This window comes from Excalfactoria chinensis, chromosome 2 (genome assembly GCF_039878825.1).
Source record: "Excalfactoria chinensis isolate bCotChi1 chromosome 2, bCotChi1.hap2, whole genome shotgun sequence".
Lineage (NCBI taxonomy): Eukaryota > Metazoa > Chordata > Aves > Galliformes > Phasianidae > Excalfactoria > Excalfactoria chinensis.
In genome coordinates, this window is record NC_092826.1 from 7,717,124 (window position 1) to 7,736,252 (window position 19,129).

General features: G+C 38.9%; 1 protein-coding gene across 10 annotated transcripts in view; it reads right to left on the bottom strand.

The window, feature by feature from the left end:
• Positions 1-17,775, bottom strand: part of PHF20L1 (PHD finger protein 20 like 1) — a 49,227-nt gene extending 31,452 nt beyond the window's left edge. For 6 of the 10 annotated variants that reach the window (XM_072327747.1, XM_072327744.1, XM_072327739.1 and 3 more), the window contains exons 1-7: positions 17,632-17,763; positions 16,380-16,485; positions 7,417-7,588; positions 7,181-7,265; positions 6,299-6,387; positions 3,732-3,794; positions 524-731 (exon numbers count right to left, since the gene is read on the bottom strand). In XM_072327747.1, the coding sequence (XP_072183848.1) occupies positions 524-731; positions 3,732-3,794; positions 6,299-6,387; positions 7,181-7,265; positions 7,417-7,588; positions 16,380-16,462 (700 nt within the window). In that variant the 5' untranslated portion in view covers positions 16,463-16,485; positions 17,632-17,763. Of the gene's footprint in view, positions 1-523; positions 732-3,731; positions 3,795-6,298; positions 6,388-7,180; positions 7,266-7,416; positions 7,589-16,379; positions 16,486-17,631 lie in introns of all 10 variants that reach the window. The other 4 variants (XM_072327748.1, XM_072327745.1, XM_072327740.1 and 1 more) reach the window with 2 other exon arrangements.
• Positions 17,776-19,129: the final 1,354 nt, after the last annotated feature.

Consider the following 19,129-nt stretch of genomic DNA (forward strand, 5'->3'; position numbering starts at 1 on the left):
GGGCACCCACAACCTCACTAGGAAATGGCTCCCAGTGTCTCACCACCTCACAGTAAAGAGTTTCTTCATGATATCTAGCCTGAATCTACTCTCTTGCAGGATAGATGTGAGAAATGCAGTTATCAAAAAATATTAGAACATATTCGCACCAACCCAGAAATTGTTTCAACTACTCCAAAATAAGAATATAGCACTCACATTGGAAATACTTTTTTCCTTACTAAAGCACTGTAGATTATCTCACAAGTAACAGAAGTTTCTGAAACAAGAACCAGAGCGTACAGCAAAGCCATTTAAGAACTCACCCTATGTTCTCGTTATAGGTGGTGCCTAGAACTTCGGCATAAGTAAGAAGTTCTTATACAACTAAGTTTTAACTGATAGAAGATGTTTCCTAACAGATAAATGTTAGCAAATGAGACATATTCCACTAGAAACAATAGTAATTAATTGCAAAATTAACAATGTCAATTCTAACTCAACAGTACAAAAATAAATCTACTTTTAAATAATCTGTTTTTACCAAATGTGTCACTAGATGTGGGCTCCTCTTCCTTTTTTTGCACTTCCTGCATGATTGTAGAGGTTGATGTTTCTTCCTTTTTTGAAGGAACTTTTAGCCATTTTCTCTCCTCCTTATCTTTATTGCTGTTTGCGCTGGTTCTAGGTTTAGTTCCTGCTTTGTTCTTGGCTGCTGCTGCAGCAGCAGCTTTGACCAAAGCTATCCAATCCTCCAAAAAGGAAAACATGGTAAGTAAGCATTAAAAAGCAACTGATACTTAAATAGAAAGTACTTATAAACCCAATGCAACTTCATTTTGAAGGATTCACCAACATATGAATGTATTTTTATGGCTAATACTGAAAGAGTGATAAACAGTTTCCAAACTTGCCTAAATAAATCTGAAGTATTATCAGTACACCACAAACATAAAGAGCAAAACACCTTCAGAAAAACATTTCATAGAGCATACTGGTATCCTCTGCTACCTATTCTGTGTATCAGAGCTTCAGAAATGTACAAAACTGACCTTTCTGTTATCCCTCTGGGTACAAAATACACCAATTCTGCAGTCGCTCAAATGTATCCGTTATACAAAACCAACAAGTCAAACCACAGTCCAGCCTGCTGGACAGAGTTCTTCCTGAGTTAAACTGATAAAGCAAACACAAATCTTTTTCTAATTGTACCTGAGTTTCTAAAGTAAGCACTGTCTACAGTTCATGAGTTTATTCAATAATTTCAGTGAAGCACTCTATACTACAGCTGAACATTAGAATCCATGTTTAAAGGTAATAGAACATACTATTTTGGATCATGTTATATTTGACCTCACTAAAATATCCAATGAACAACAGAATCTACAGTTCAAATTCATACACTCTTCAGCATACAGATGAAATATAATCACCCTACAGTCCACGGAGAGAACTGTGAGGGTGAGCAAAGCTCTTCCCATTAGTTTGAAATAATTATACTTCTGCCTTTTGTCCCTTGAGTGTCAGGGAATCAAATCTGCCAAGTTTCTGTGTTTATCCTCCTTAAAGTTTTTTTTTTGTTTGTTTGTTTTCATATACTACTATCAAGGTAAAGAATGTTTTGTAGATAAATTGCAGGGGATACAAAACTCAGTAGCAATGTTCCCCCCCTCTACCCTTAAGAATTATGCACCTGAATGCATTTTGAACATTAAAAATTCAATGTGTGGCAATGTGGCTACAAAAGCATTTTCAGATTCGCACAAATGTAATAAATATAATAATATTATTATTATATTATTATTAGCACTTTAATTGCTAATATTATAATACTATTATGAAGTGCTTTACAAATAACAAAACTTTTTTTTTTCCTAACTGTAAATAAACTGTATTTTAGGCTGGGTTGTTTCCTGGTTAACATGAGGTATCTAAAATACCTTTACATTTATAAATCATAAGTTGTTCCAAACACAACTTTTCCCCCACTCATCAAAAATTAAGCCCCAAAATTTCAGTTTACAGAGATTTTTGTCTTTGATGTATGAGAGCATAATACAAAAAGTATTAATTTCATGTTATGTTCTCCCTTCTCCATAGCTAAGTATGTTTAAATTACTGCTTTGCATGTTATGCACACTGTGTCAAGCTACGCACATCAGCAGTTTGGTTCCACTAAAATAGTGTTTTACATCCCAGTTATCAATGCAAAATACACGTACTCAGTCTGGCTTGTAGCAGAAAAGTTTGGAAGAGCTTTGGCAAGGCTTGCACAAGCAGCAGCGCTACCGCAGCTACTGCAGCCATGGCAGCCAGAGCAACAAAAACACACACACCTCTTTGCTTGGCCAGTCAAAAAAGAGCACATACATTAGCTCAAGTCCACTCAGAGCCTTGTCTATCCAACAGGACAAAAAAAAAAAAAAAAAAAAAAAGAGAACCAAAAACAAATGAGAAGTCCTATATTCTGGCCAACAGATGAAGAGGATCAGTAAAATGGCCAGAGCCATAAAGCAAGTGGGAAGCAAAGAAAGCACAGCCTGAACTAAAACAGCTTCTAAACAGCCTTTTCTTTTCCAGTCAAACTGAAGCACCCCCTGAAATCAAACTTCCCAAAGAAGATTCCAAGCTTCGAGGATCACACTGTACTACGTAACATGTTTTAATAGTAGCTGTTCTAGTGCAACACATGGGATTTTTATTTTTTTTTTGTTATTTTCTATAAAGCACAGAGCTTACAAAGAGTGGCAGGACACATAACTACAAAGCACACAAAAGTTAAACATTCAGAAGCCAAAGCAGAGAGATTAATTGTGGTGGGAGTCTATAGCAGAATGAATTCCGAAATCTGTCTATGGGCTGCAGAAAAGTATCTACCAATCACAGAAGTAGTACATTACATTACAAGTTTTCTTTTCTTATCCCTAGTGTTCTGACTTCGTCACTTTACTGGTTAAGGTTTTATAACAGTACCAATTTCACACGCAGTCAATTTTCCTTTCCCCATAGGGTACCACTCAAGATAGTATTTCTCACTCAGTTACTGTTTTAAGAAGCTACATTGCCCTGCATTTTATTTTAAGATTAATCTTTCATATAAGTTGAGATAAATTGGCAGGAAGGTTGCTTTGGGACATTGTTGTTAGAAGACAAAACAATATTTAATCGCTACTGAGAAAAAACTGATGTTCTGCCAATTAGATTCACTAAATCAAAGCACAGGGAATTGTACAACCAATCAGCATTTAAGTAGAAATACCCAACAGCCTTTCACACCAATTAGTTAAAATATTTACATCTTCAAGTATTCCCTTGCATAATCTTAAGCCCATAGAAGCGGGAATACAAGAAAAGGATTATTCCTAAAACCCGACCCTTGTGCCAGTAACAATTCACACAGATCATTCTTCCTACACCTACCTACAACCAGAATCTCTATGTTTCTCTACGGTCCTACAATTCAACTGTTTTTCCTCTCCTACCACATCACAATTCCAAATTCCCACACATTCATACATACACATACATAAAACATCAACCTATTGGCTGGCTCGTTCCAAGGCAAAACTGGATTCCTTACCCTCACCTTCCAAATACTAAACAGTCTGTCCCACCTACATCTCCGCTCACATTGTCTCCTGCCATCTTCTTCTTTCCTGTGTCCCAAGTGTAAATCCATGTTTTTTCCTCAGCTTCCTCTTCCTGCGTGCCAAGTCCCCTCCCTCTCCTTCAAAACCCTCCTCAAAACTCACTTCTTTTGGTTCGACTTCCGTCACTAATCTCAGCTCCGGCGCTATCTGCTCCCTCTCGCGCGCCTAATTACATCGAAGATAAAACAAAAAAAAAAAACAAAAAACATGAAACAGAAAAAGTAAGTTATCTGAATGCTTCATACGTGCTCTCACAAGGGTTGTCTAAATATTCCCATTTTTATTTTCTCTCTTTACTACCTCACCCGCAATAAGGAACCTCATTCATGATCCCAATGCATTGAGCTGCACAAGTATTATCCACTCTTCTTAAAACTTATTTTCACCCTCACAACTAAGGCTTATACAAACACATTGCTACTGTAACTCAGAAGTGGAAGTTGAGCATTACTGTTTGCAATTTCTTACAGACATACTAAACTCAAATAAAGCTATTTTACTTCCTTCTGAAAGTAACATACTGCTGTTATTGCCAACAGCCTTAAAATTACTGAAAAAACCCACATATATTCAAATAAGCATTTGTCTCTGAATGGGATAGTCACTGCTCCTGTTCTGGTCAGATATATTCTGTCACACACTTCTTTTAGTTAAGCTATGGATCAAAATATTTATGAGCAATAGCTAACTAACAGTGCATTTTTATTCCTCTGCAAGGAGTTAACTAACTCCTCACTTTCTCTCTGTGCAATTTAAATTCTGCATGGTTAATACAACCATTCAAAAAGAAAACCTTACATGTGTTCAGTTTGCTCACACACTAGATCTTAAAGCAGTATTTTCAACATACAGTCATCTGTTGAAGTGAAATTTTTATTTTGAAAAAAATATATATATTCAAAAAAAGCTATAGCATAAGTGCTGAATCAGCCAAAACACGCTGGTTTACTGTGATTTTCTTTAATATTTTAATTTTTTAAAACATTGTTATTTCCAGTAAACTACATCTTGAAGTAAGGGAAAAATCAGAAACATTTGTGTGAGTTCTAAGCCTTGTTAAAACTCCATTTCAGATATCTGACCCTGAAAGAAAATCATAAGATTACATTTACCTTCTTAAAAACTACAAAAGTATTATAAAAGGAACATTTTTGCCATAGCATAAAGATGCAGTGAATGTAAAAACAATGGTTTCGTCTTTGAAAGCTACAGCTTCATACTTCCCCATAGTTTTGAAGAACAAAACATGAGACTAGGATCAATTAGCATTGTAGAAAGCTTGCTTATGTTGTTCTTTCCGCAAGACGGCCTTAAAAATTCGAAATTCATCTCAAGTGTAAATTTGGCCCATTTATTCTTCTTAACTCTTAATTGAACCTACCTGTATTCAGCCACTGAGTTGAGACTGACTACATCACTTGGCTCAGACTAGTTAACTCCTGCCTAGGCACTTTAAAGCTCCCAGGAAAGAGCGTAGGAAAAAGTAAGGACTTGATGACATTGTCTCAGAAGGACTGTTTTAGTTCAGTTACAACAACAGTACCCAAGCTTGCCTTTTTATGAAGGAAAATGAAATATTCCAGCTTCCTAAGTTAACGTTAAACTGAAAATATTGTTTTGAGTATTACTCAGGGGGCCAACAGAGTTACTGTAACATAGCAAGAAAACACTACAGGTGCAATTATGATTTTAGTTTAATCTTAATGGAAAGGTAGTTTAAATACAGTGGGTGTTGACTGCACAACAATTTGATGTTCTTTCTGTATATGATCAATGCAAGTATACTGCCAACTGCAACACAGAGACCAGAAACATAGAAATGTTCTCAGGCCAGTCCATCTGCCTTATCATGTGAACAAATTACAGACAGGGACAACAGAAATTATAAAATAATGAGTTCTGTTCATCAAGTTAATATTCTGAAGACATTGGGAACAAATAAGAGTATTTTTTTAAGCTCTTTTGTTTCCTATTCTCAAATAGTTTCAGTGATTTCCTGCTAACTACAGTTACCATGCAAGACAGAAACAACAGCATTTCCACTGTAAGCGTGCAACAGTATTAAATGTTGCTTTTCTTTTGCAAGTAAAGATAAGCCTAGTGACTAAAACATATCCTCCACTTCACAGCCTTCCTCCACTTCTACTCAGCATCTCTATTTTATCTCTGAACAGTGCTCTGTCACTGACAAATATTTACCTGTCTTAAACTCCTTAAGTTCTGACAGGGGGGAGAAAATCCCACTGAACAATCATGTTAATAAGAACATATTTCAGCAAAATTCTACCACTGCAGTACATAAGAGGGTAAAAATAAATAAATGAAAAATCACCAGCACGAACTACCAACAAGCTAGAGCTTTTTCCCATAAGGCCACAAGGCAAAGGAAAAAGGTCTCTGGATGTTTCTGCTTTTATGAACTCTGCAAGACAAAACTCTGGAACAGATAAGCCAGCAATGGCATATGCAGCAGCTAAGACACTTCAAATAAAGGCGTGACTACTTGAGCAGCACAATCTGGAGTATCATCCACAAACAGGTGTAGCAAGGCAGCAAAAATCCTATAATAAAGACTGCAATGTGAAACTCTGTCCTAGATATCATTTCTACTAACTCAAGACAAAAAGCCCAATATGAAATACATAAAAAAAGATATCTAATATTATTACCTGCCCTTTTGCATCCTCAGGCATAGATTTGATATGCATCCTCTTAAGACATCGAATGACACCATCATAGAACTGTACTGTGAATGTTCCTAGAATAAGATTTATATAATTACTTTGAGTAGTTAAGTAACAAACAACTCATTATAAAGACTGTTTTATCAAAATACTTTGTAGGCAATATGAACAAAGTAAAAAGAAGTTACCTACAAGGAGAATCAAGAACTTCTAAGAATATAAAAACACAACCCTAATGAGATCTTGGTTTTATATTTATCAATCTTCATCTACTTTGATGGTTTTGAACACATTTACACTACCATGACACTTGTTCATAATTTACTGCAACAATTATACAGTATTTAGACTAACACAATAAGAAAACAGTACACAATCAAATTCTTATTCGCTTTAAACTACAAGGGAGGTTTTACTTCTACTTGATTTCAGTAGAAATACTGCCCCATTAAGAAATACAGCACCTAAATTATGTTGTTGTTTTACTTTCACACATTATTTTTTTCTCCAATCATTTGTATTTTTCAAAAGTTCACCTCCTGAAATAACTAAGAGAATTTAAATCCAGTGATGGTTGCCCAATAAGTAAAATGACTAAGTAAATTGACTGTAAAAGTCATACCCTTCCACTACTGGGCAAACATTCAGCGCTTTACCCTTGAGGGTAAAATTTCAGTGATTTCAGATAAAAGACAGAAACATTTTCAACAGTACATCGAGGCAATAAGGAAAATTTTATACGTATGTGTATCTTTGGGTTTTTATTGTGTGGATGTTGGGGTTTTCTTTTGTTCTTTTAAGCTGAGTACAGCAATAGCTTAATATGAGCAAAAAGTCCTTACTGATTACCCATACATGAATACATACCCTCTTTATTAATTGCTTCAATCTTTGCAGGGTAATATCGACAATCTGTCCAACGAGCTAGGACTTCTTCTCCAGGCTTAAAATCCTATTTAAAAATATACGTAATTATTAATATTTTAAGCACTTAAATGCTTTCCTACAAAGACTTTAACGTTACATACTAGAGACATTTAATGCAGGAAACCACATAACAGTTTTCCAAAAGACTTAATAACCAAAATGGACACGCCACTTACAACAAATTCTTCATCATCTTTCAGCCCTTCTTTCCTTAATGCTGGTCGCTCCAAGGGTCGCAATCTGTTGCTGTCCCAGTATATCCACTCATCATAGCGATGACTCCAACGTTCAAAATGAACCAGCATCTTCCCCTCTTCATAATCTATCTTCTCAATACGAGATGGGTACCTTGAAAACATTAAACAAAGTGGTGCTTTGGGTTTGTTTACTTTGCATGTAACAGCGCTTATATGACTACTAAAAAGTTATACTAACAGCTTGTACTGAGAAATCTCAAAGACTGAAAAGAAAAAAATCAAGATACTAAACATGTTATTCTACCATTAGTTTAAGGGCCATCTATACACATCAGTGACACCACCAGCTTTATCACAGGATGCAAGTCCGAAACTGACTACAGCTGCCTGAAATGGGCATTATAAGTTTGTATTCTAGCAGTTTTAAAACTTGTGCTGATTTGAATCAAAGGCCCGTAACAGCTTTTGAGGAAAAGGTAGAACATACAATTGTTTTATAAGAACATCCATTACTTTCACTAAATGAAATGCTTCATTAAATCATTTCATGGATTTCAAAAATCTGAGCAGCTAATCAAACCCAGAGGTCAGCAGAACACTTTTACTTAATATTAAGTTGCTTTTTAGTTTGTGTTTAGTTTCAATGATTTCACAGCCATTAAATCTGATTCACAGAGACTTCTTTTTTTTTTTACATTTATCATTTTGTAAGCTCACATGCATTAAAATATGTACTGTCACCTACTCCATGGATTTTCCTCTCAGCAAACATAGTAGCAAGCACTCTGCAGAACTAATCAGGACAACCATACTGTGTCTTAGGCATCTCGATTTGGCTGTGGCAGAGGTAACATATGGTAATATTTTAAGGAAAAAAAAAAATTGCAGTTTTCTTTAACTTTAGCAAGAACTACTGAATCGCTCTGTTTTAACAAAGCGATATATTGCTCAAAATTGAAACAGGGCAGCAAGTCACAAACGCTTCTACTTTCCTAATCAAAGCTCATTAGATCTCCTTCCATTATATGAAATACAGTGAAAACTGGAATGAAACAGAAATCAGTTTCTCCTACATGTAACACGAATACTGAAAATAATTCAGAAGTGCAAAGAATCTCTGAATTACAGCATCATATTTTCTCCAGAGTTGATGATCTGAGTAACACAACTGAACTAGAAATAATTTCTCATGTCCAAACAACTAACACAATAGAAGAACAGAGGAATATAAGAACTGGCCTAAAGGTAATAAAATATGCATTAAAAGAAAGGTCACAGCAAAACGACAGCTGTCTTCACTTCTGTTAAGAGATAACTTGTTCTTCAAACAAAATTCACCACTGAGGAATAATAGAAGTGCAGAGTCTGAGCAATCAATTTCCAGTCCTAATGCTCAGAAACCCATTCAACACTCATAATGGAAAACACTGAGAGACTTAATGTACATTTTCTCACTTAAAATACTGAGGATGATGAAAAAAGAATCTTTCACACTATGTTCCAATTGAATACATTAAATTTTTGGGCAACCATAAGGCAAAGGGCATTAAATTAAAAAGCATCAAACCCAATTTACTCCTTCACCCTGATAATTTCTCTAATCTTACTTCCTCGGTTGCTTCCCTACATACAGATTCCAAATGACTAAACTTATCCAAACTAGGGACAAAAAATTTCTCTTTGACTTTCTAGGTTATTACTGCATCAACTTCAGCCACATCTCATTATTGAACCAGAACACATGAAGAGTCAACTGTCTTCTGTCATTTCAATCATCCATATATTTGATAAACATAAAGCATTTTCATAGCCAACTGCACAAGTTCCTAACTTAGTTCCATTCAACTTTAATAAGCCAACATTTCAGCCCCAAGCTCCAGACGCTTTTTCCACCCTACTAAACATATGTTTTCAGTGATAAGAATTCCATTGAACCTTTTCTGAGGAGCAATATGATCAGCCTCCTTCCACTTCTGAAGTAGGCTGATAACAATAAAGAGTGAAAGTAATATGTTGTACCAAGATAGGAAGCCATATTCATAGGTCATAAAAGTAATGTCATTTCGCTTTAATGGACCTCACTACGGTAAACAATCATTCTGGTTTAACTCTGAACATGGATTCAAGAAGATAAAAGCAGGCAAGAAATGGTTTTCTTTATCTCTGACCATCATTTATTCTTAAGTCTACGGGCTCTCACCCTAAGATTTATTAGACATTATCTTACTACTTTCCTTTGTCTTCCCAAGTCCTGTGACAAGTAACTAGTCTGGATGTGTCAGAACAAGCAGGAAGAGTAGCAAAGGAAAAAGCAGCAGGGACATCTGGGTCCATGTGGTACATCCCCTACTCAAGCAGGAACACCCAGAGCAGGGTGCCAAGAATCACATCCAGGCAGCTTTTGGAGTTCTCCAAGGAGACTTTCCAGCCTCTGGAAACACCTGCACAGCACACAAGTGCTTCCTGATAGTCAGAAAGAAGTTCCCTTGTTCCATTTTGTGCCCAATGATTCTTATCCTGGCTGGGCACCACTGAAAAGAGCCTGGCTTCAATATATATATATTTTATTATTATTATTATTATTATTTTAAAGTAAATTCATAGTTACTACAGGAAACATATGGGTAACAATGTTACCTGAAAGAGTTCCAAACAGAAGTACATCATATAAGGAAGTGTTTAGCAGACTGAAGGAAGGGAAAACCCTCAAGAAGGACTTCGAAGCAATAAAAAATGAGAGCTGAAGCACAGAAGTTGCAGTAGTGAAATTGAAATCAAAAGCAGAGGTATTATCTCATGACATCAAAAATCTTTTTTATCAAATGCAAGAAAGAAGGTGACGCAATACTATGGTTATTTTATGAAATTCAGCTAAAAAATTGAATTTTTTTCGTAGGCATCTCCATAGTAATACTTCAGTCATTATGGCACTGCCCTACAGCATTTCTCTTGCTCCAGTAGGTTTAACTGGTCATCAGCAGCACAATCACCTCTCCAAGAACTGTACTCAGAAGTAAACAGAAAAGTGAGAAGATTGTACAATCCTGGAATAAAAGAAAACTTAAGTAACGAAATACAAAATATAGCTTAGAGACAAATATACAAAAGTGAAGATAGCTTTAAGGAAAACTTAGCTTCGCAAGAGTCAAGATAAATATATTTGGAGAATAAAAAGAGAGCAAAGCAAAAGTAGTTAACAAAATAAAGGATACAAAGTACAAAATCTCACTAGGGCAAATCCAACACAAAGTTCATCTGCCTTTGAGAAATACAGGTACTTCTAACGAAGCCCATGATAGTGGTTTCAATAATAAACAACACAAGGTGCCTTTATTCCAATAATCTCTGCTTCTTCAATGTATGTTAAGACAAAGGTGAAAAGCTGAATAAAGCCAAAACCTGCACTTCAGTCCAGACCTCAGAGATGCATGTAATTGCAGATCTCTACAGCACTCAAGCTACACGCCACTGATCACTAGGCAGACCCAGGATAACATTATAAGTATTTAGCAACAAGATGTTGGCCTCCATATCCACTAAATCTAGCCACATAATGTGCCACAATTGTACAAACAATTGTGCATGAGCAGTAACATTTCACAACACCGATCCCACAGTGGAAAAGAGCATACAGAGAGCAGAATTTACTATTGGAAATGTTGCATAGAAGCCATCTGCACAAATGAACAGTAAATCACCCTCTAAAATATTGAGAAACTTTTGCAGAAAAAGAAAAAAGCCACACCAGTTCATTAAGGAAAATGTTTTCCCTGCAGTAAGGAATAATAACCTACAACATTGGTTGGCTGGCTGTTTTTACTTTTACTAGTGTGCAAGCATGCATGAAACAGTATCAAATTATCTGAAAAGAAGTCTCATCCAGTTGTTGATTTTATAGAGAGAATAGGGAAACTACTGACAGTTGATGACATCTATTCCATGTTCTCTGTTCTCAGGTTCCAGAGATACCAACTTCTGGGAGTTCTGCAAGATTTCTGTGAATCTGCAAAATGTATATGGCTTACAAAACCTACATCATGAAACACAGGTAAATTATCGCTCCAACACTCAAATAGTAAAAAATAAAGTGAACATTCCCATTCTCATTTCCAGAAAATATATTTTCTTTCAGTCAACCAATAAACAGCCACAATTGCAATGTTTTTCATTTTTATATTGCCTTTCATTTGACCCCTCAAATGTAACAAACAGCCAGTAAATTACCATGTTAGGTGGGAAAACAGAGATGTCAAACTGTAAAGACTAAGGCAAAAATGCTATGCAATTTGTCAGAAGTTTGCAGCTGAGAAAGACATGAAATACACACATACTTCCTGTTTTCACAATAATGGTGTAAAAAACCGTTCCCTTCTGCCTCATAGAGGAAAAAACAGTAAGTGTGCTCCATTCTGAATTATTTGCAAATAGTCTTCCTGTATTTAAATAGTCTGCAAAACCTATTCCTACCTCCCCACCTTCTACGCTATGTTTCAGCAATAAATTTTTCTGCACTTTCAAATAACCAACCATCAAACAATGCAGTCAACTTAAATCTAAAGCAAGGTCTAAAAACTAACATTTCCCAAAGCATTACAAGGAAGAACCTTCCCTTCTCACTTTCTTCCTTCACACATCCTTTCCCATTCAGGGGAACTGGGGGAGTATTGCCTCTCTTGCTGTAAGCAAGGATCAGGTTAGTGACTGCCTGAAGCATCTGAACACCTGTAACCATCTACTGGTCCTGATGAGATGCACCCCAGAGTCCTGAGTCCTGGCTCATGTAGTTGTCAAGCCACTCTCTGTGATACTGAAAACATCACAGCAATCAGATGAAGTGCCTGGTGACTGAAATAAAGTGTTGTCACACCCATTTTTAAGGGTAGGAAGGATGCCTGAGAGGATTACCAGCCAGTCAGCCTCACCTCAGTGCTAAAGAAGATCATGGAGTAGATCCTCCTGGAAGTTACAGTAACATATACGGAAGAGAGGAAGATAATATAGGATAACTAGTATGGCTTCAACAAGGACAGAGCCCACCTGATCAACATTGTCACATCTTATGATGGTGTAGCTGCATCAATGGTCAAGGAAGAGCCATTGATATCATCTATCTGGATTTCAGAAAGGCCTCTTTACACAGTCCCCTCCCTCCTAACATTCTTCTCTTCAAATTGGAAAGATAAGGATTTGATGGGTGGACTGTTCAAAGGACAAGGAACTGGTTACACGATCAGTACCCAGAAGTCAATGGCTCCGTGTCCAGATGAAGAACGGTGACACGTGGTGCTCCTCAGGGGTCAGTACTCAGACTGGTGCTCTTTAATATCTTCATCAACAACATCAGCAGCACAGTTGAGCTCACCTCAGCAGGTCTGTGGATGACACCAAGCTACATGGCGCAGCTGACATTTCCATGGGACAGCATGCCATCCAGGCAGACCTAGACTGGCTTGAGCAGCGGGCCCAGGTGAACCTCATAAGTTTCAATAAACTTCAAGAACAAGGTCTTGCCCCGGGTCTCAGCAATTTCTGCTATCAGTATAAGCTGGGGACAAAAAGATTTAAGCACAGGCCTACTGAAAAGGACTCAGGGGTGAGCACTGGGTGAGCAATGCACCTTCACAGCCCAGAAGCTGTATCCTTGGCTGACTGTGATAGAAAAGTGGTTTCAAACCAAAAAAGGTGAGATTTTGATTGGACATAAGGAAAAAGTTTTTAACACTAAGGGAGGTGAGGAACTATAACAGGTTGCCCAGAGAGGTGGTGGATACACGATCCTTTGGAGACATTCATGGTCAGCCTGGACTAGTCTTTAAGCAACACGATCCAGCTGTAGATGTCCTTGTTCACTGAGGAATTGGACCAGATGACTTTTAAAGGTCCCTTCCAACCCAAAAGAGCTTATGATTTCATGGTACTGGAAAAAATAAGTAAAACAAAACATGCCAATTCAAAGCACTATTACTCTAACAACCAACTTATTTTAGTGAGTTTTTCCATTCCAGAACTTTAAGAGCCACATGCCTGTATTTCCAATGGTATGTAACTAACAGTTTAGATTTCTCACATACAAATAACAAACATTATGATCTCAGGAAGAAAAAAAAAAAACAAAAAAAAAAAAAAACAAAACTGTCCTGAAGGCAATACCTGCAACTTATGGGACAATCAATAGAGAGCTGAAGCCATGGAAGTCACAAGAAAACAGAAGAAAAAAATCTACCATTAAATACATCAAGTTTACACAGAGTGTGTATTACTAGATAGGAGCTATCAGCATAAGAACCATTCTTACAAGTGGGTACATAGTTACATATACACAATTTTATCACTGTTTCATTTGTCTTGTTAGTAGCTGCCAACAGGTATCAGTGTTTATGAAATTGTAAGAAACCTCAGAGAGCTTCCAAACACTCAAGGCAGGGTCACTGGTGGGATCACCGCAGGTTGTCCAAAGCTTTATCCAGTCTGGTCTTACAAGCTCCAGCCTTGGAAGCTTTGGACAGTCTGTTCCACTGCCTGTCCTCATGAGGAAAACCATTCTCCTTGTACCTGTCCAGCCTGAAACCCTCATCTCAGGTTCTACTGTCATCTCTATCCTCCCACCAAACACTACTGCAGAGCTTGGCTAAGTCTTCTTGATCATCTGTATAGGTATTGGACACCTACTGGTTGGTCTCCTGAAGTCTTCTATCCTACAAACTGAACAAACCTAGTTTACACACCTTAGCCTCAAAGGTCTTATGCTCCAGGTCCCTGATTACCTAGTAATTTTCTATTATTAATCAATCCCACCTCCTTTACCACTTGCTGACAGATGATCACATGGACTTTGTTTAGAGCTGCATTTCATAATGAATTCACCTCTGTGAGTTAAAATTTAACAAGTGAAACACTTTCATTGTCTCAGGTCATCTCCCCTGTAACACAATGTTTTTAAGTTCATAATGAAGCAACTGGGATCACCTCCAAAATAAAGCCAAACAACATGAAAAATGAGCACTCTCACTGACAGCCTGCCTTTACTGATGAGTTTGTCCACGCTTCCTCTGCTCATTTACACTAAACAACATCATGACCCAAAACGCTGCCTGTAAAAACTTTTTTTTTTAAAGCAATAAACAGTGAAGAACCACAATATCTCCAAAATTTAAGCAATTCAAATAGCATTATCAGTGTTCATTAGGTAAATTTCACCTGCTGAAAATTTACATGCTGCAGATACGTCTCTGCAAGTAAAACTCATGCAGAACTTTAATAATTATGCCCCTCTATAATCGTTCCCTGGTTAACATTTAAAATTTATTACTGGATCTCTATATAACGGGAGATGTTCTTAAGAAAAAAGAACAAACCTCCTTTTACACACTGTTTTTCAGTGAAGTCTTTTCTCACTTTGGTTCTTGCAGTTAACTAATAACACCGTTCTTCATTTTTTGCATTATTAAAAAACCAAAGATTTTATATATGCGAAGCAACTTTATTTTTCTTTGAGGTATGTTCTATTTCTGCATGCAGATGAGGGGAATGCCTATAGTGTTCATATATAGAAAGGACTTAAAAAAAACATCCACCACTCCCTCACATGACAGTTGCACAGCTAAGAGCCTGTTACACTAAGAAAAGCATAGCACTAGATCTTCTCTGAAAACCTTTTTGGTTATGTGCACTAATATTATTTTGTTAGAAAAAAAGAGTCCTGTTTCCAGTATTCTGCAAATGCAAAATCTGCATATTAACTTTCTACTCCTATATATGGCATTACCGTTCGCACACATAAAACTTGACCTATTCTATACAGTGATCCAGATGGTGAATCAGTTCCTAGAAAATTTATAATAAACCCTACTCTGCCTGAAAATACCAAGCACTCAGCTAGAGTTGCTGCTGGGTATTCAGTTAAAAAATAAATCAGTAATTTGGAAATCTTTCTACAGCAACAAATAAGAATAAGAACTGTTTTTTAAAGCCCATTTTCCTTCAGAGACTATTTAATAAAACAAATGGTTTGGATGTATTTAAAGCCCTAAAGGAAAAGAAATAACTTTTTATACAGACAAGGAGTAATTATGGAAATAATATAGTCTTCTCATCACATAATTTGAAGCTAATAGGATCAGATATTTACATGAACATTAGGATGCTCCATTCTCCAAAAGCCCATCAGAACAGTAGGTACAGGCCTTTACACTTCCCTAATGCTAACCAGTCATGCTTGGCAGGTAAGAAAAAGCTTCTGTACAGCTGCACCAGCTACAAACCAGACCTTTTTCAAACTGAAACAGCACGGTCAGCATATGACACAAAACTACTCACACATTCAAATTTCGACTAAGAATTTATCTTTCAAAGAACTCCTTTCACAATATATATGCAGCGTAGCAGAGTCCTTGTGCCCATAGGTTCCCATTCTATACTCATGGCTATAACAAAACGCCTGGGTGGTAGTCACAGTTCTAAACACTTTGCTCCTCCAGCTGCTTGATGCATCCACACCTTACCTGCACCATGAACTCTGATTAAGGATGTTTTCCTTTCTCAAACCAGTTTTGCAATCCTATGAGGTACAACAGCGGAGTAGAAAAATCTACTCGCATACTTTCAAACTCAAAAGAAAAGCAGCCTTTAGTCACAGAAACCTGCCACATTAACACATCTGATTATCTTGTGCACGGCACTGATGCACTCTAGAAATGGTCTTTAATTACTACGGTTTCACAAGCAACTAAAATCACAGATTCCAGTGAAAAGTGTCATCTGATTTCTGAACAGAAAGTATTTTCCTAAATATTAAAAGTTTTCTTTTAAGAAAGCATCCGTAAAGGTCTAATGTGAAGCAGACAATGAGTAGATGTACTACACTTTTAGTTGAGCATCAAAGCATAAGATATACACAGAATAACTTCTTTTTGCTGGCGAATACTACCAAAGCTCTTCCATACCATTTCTGTAAATAGTCCAGTGCCTCCAAACGAGCACCAATCTCAAATGTGATTCCAGGACGATTTGGAGGCTTTTTACTCATCTTGATATTTTCTTTTCCACTACCTTTGGAAGAAAAAAGAAAAATCGTATTAAAGCACGTAATGGTGTCTTAAAAGGTGCCATTGACAGCAAATGTATACCAGAAGTTGGAAACAGTGATGAAGTTTCTTTCCTAATTTTCTGTTAATTACTTCACCTTTGGAAGTGCGCTCAAGACCCAAACAAGGCATTCAAAAAGCCAGTTTTTGATTTCTCCGTGCCACCCCTTCAAAAAACAAAACACAAACCAAAAACAACTAACAATCATCAACCTGAAGTCTAATTCAAAAAGACAAAACCCACGCTCGTGTCTGAAATGTTGTACTGTAGATCCTTGACATGTTTTTTGCAACGCGCTTACCAGAGAGACCTAAAGTAAACACTGAATACGTCATAAAAAACGAGACAAGATACCAAACGTTACAAATAACATAAATGAAAAGACAAGCATGGCCTAAAAGGCAAGTTAGATCAAGCTACCAAAAACAAAGGAGGGGAAAAAAAAAGGGGGGGGGGGGGGTTGGGGGAGGCAGCTTCAGCCTTTCAGTGCAATGCTGAGTCTCATCCTTACCACTACATGTGCTCCATTCACGACTGCCTTTATTTTTTTTTTGTGGTAATTCAGTCACCACCAGAAAATGATTTTTCTGCCCTACTGTCACTTATGACCGTGACTGTGAGCGGCTGCCTCCACCACCGCGGAGCACACAGCAGCTGCTGAGGCCGCAGGCTCCCACTGCACGCCCACTGAAGGGTGCCAGGCTGCAGGTCCAACGCCTCCCTCGCCCGGACCACCAGCGAAGAAACACCAGAACCCCAGTGTTTCAGCAGGGCTTAAGTGCCTGAACCAGCAGCTCGACCTCAGGCAGCCGCCTCAGTTGGAGAGTCGGCCCGGGGGGATCGCAGCTGTTTCCCAAGGACGGCAGGCACAAAGGGGCGCCGAGCACGGCTGGGCCCCCACCGGCCAGAGCCCCGCTGGAGAACTCGCGTAGGCAAAGCCCGCCGGATCCCAACGACGCCCTACGCGAGAAAGGCTCCGAGAACGGCCCGACCAGGCCCGGAGACCATGAGGGGGCCGCGGGAGCCCCGAGCCAAGGCCGGGCCCTCCCGGAGGGGGCCGGAGCTCGGGGCCACTCGCCCCGCTGCCCGCGCGTTCCCCGCGCTCCTTACCGCCTCCTCGGACTCTCAAGACCGCGGTAGGGGCTGTGACGGCCCGCAGCCCCGGCGCGGCACCCACTGCTCCCGCTCGGCGCGGCGCGGGGTGTCCGGCGCGGTGGCCGCCCTCAGAGCCCCATCCTCTCCGCGCCCCGCCACCGCGTCACCGCTCTGCGACGGCTCTGCGAAGCGCGATAGGGCGCCGCCATGCCGCCGCCGCCACCCCCGGCACGTGACTGCAGGGCCAGTGCCGCGTGACGCGGGCGGAGATGGGAGGTGGGAGAAGGGAGGGAGACAAAGAGGTGCTGCTGCGCGCGTGCGCGGCAGTGATTGACAGCTGTGGTGGAGGCGGGCTTAAAGCCGTTTAGATGCCGTCTAAACGTTCTTGTTTGTAGATGTGCTTTCCAACTGCGTGCTCTGCTGAGCGCTTTGCTGCCTGGAATCGATCCTGGATGCAGGGTTACCACAGAATGGCCCAGGTTGGAAGTGACCTCAAGGATCATGAAGCTCTAATTCCTCCCCTTTCCCCAACAGAGAGACAACAGCAGCAGGGAAACCCCAAACAACACGCTCCCATAAGCCATCAACCCATCAGAGCCCCATTTCCACTGAGTAGAGCCCAGCTGCTGGAAGGATCCACCCTGCATATATGTACTTACACACTTGCTCATGGACATCCATCTTGTTCAGCCAGAACAAGGAAGAGTAACCAAGAGCCTTTTCTGATTTTTAGCAGAAAAACATTTCAGATATTTAATCTCTTAGGAAAACAGAGTATATATGGCTGTATTCCTATCTGCTTTGTCTTTTCCCTTTCTCCTTTTACTTCTGTCTTCAAGTCTGGCAGACGGATAGAGGCCTCACAGTATTAGCCCAGCCTGTTTTGTTAAAGTGCTCAGATGGGCAGGGAAGGGCAACTGAGTTGACAGAGAAGCTCCATGCCTCCACCCCTCCCAACACCAGCGCAGGTAGGCAGATGCACAACAGTAGATCTCATTATTTCTGCTCCTTGCAGAATTTGGTGCTGATTTTTTTTTACAAAGCACATTGCTAGCATTGTGAATGTTATACAGACCATTAATTGGAAGCCAAACTAGGTAGGAGATTTTATCTTGCCAGTCAGTGACTCACAGACTTGGAGGGGAAAGAGGATTTCATAATCAGCTGAGCATGAGCTCATGATATGTTGTTGATGCTGAAGAGACTACTGCAGTCTTTGCAGAGCACATGCACGTAGAAATACTGAGTGGGAGTGGGGAGGTGACATAATCTCTGTACTTGTCACCAGTACATTGTTATTAAAATAACCAACTGCTCAGGAAAGCTGTCCAAAGACTGGAAGGGTTCAGAAATGTTGTGGGAAAATGAGCAAACAACTGGAAAAAAAAGGTGTTGCAGTGAGACAGCCAGCCATCAGTTTGCTTATTTTGCCGTTTATTTTAATTGTGAGCAATTGGAATAGTCTATAAAAAAGCTACTGTAAATGTCAGATATTATAATCACAAGGTGACAG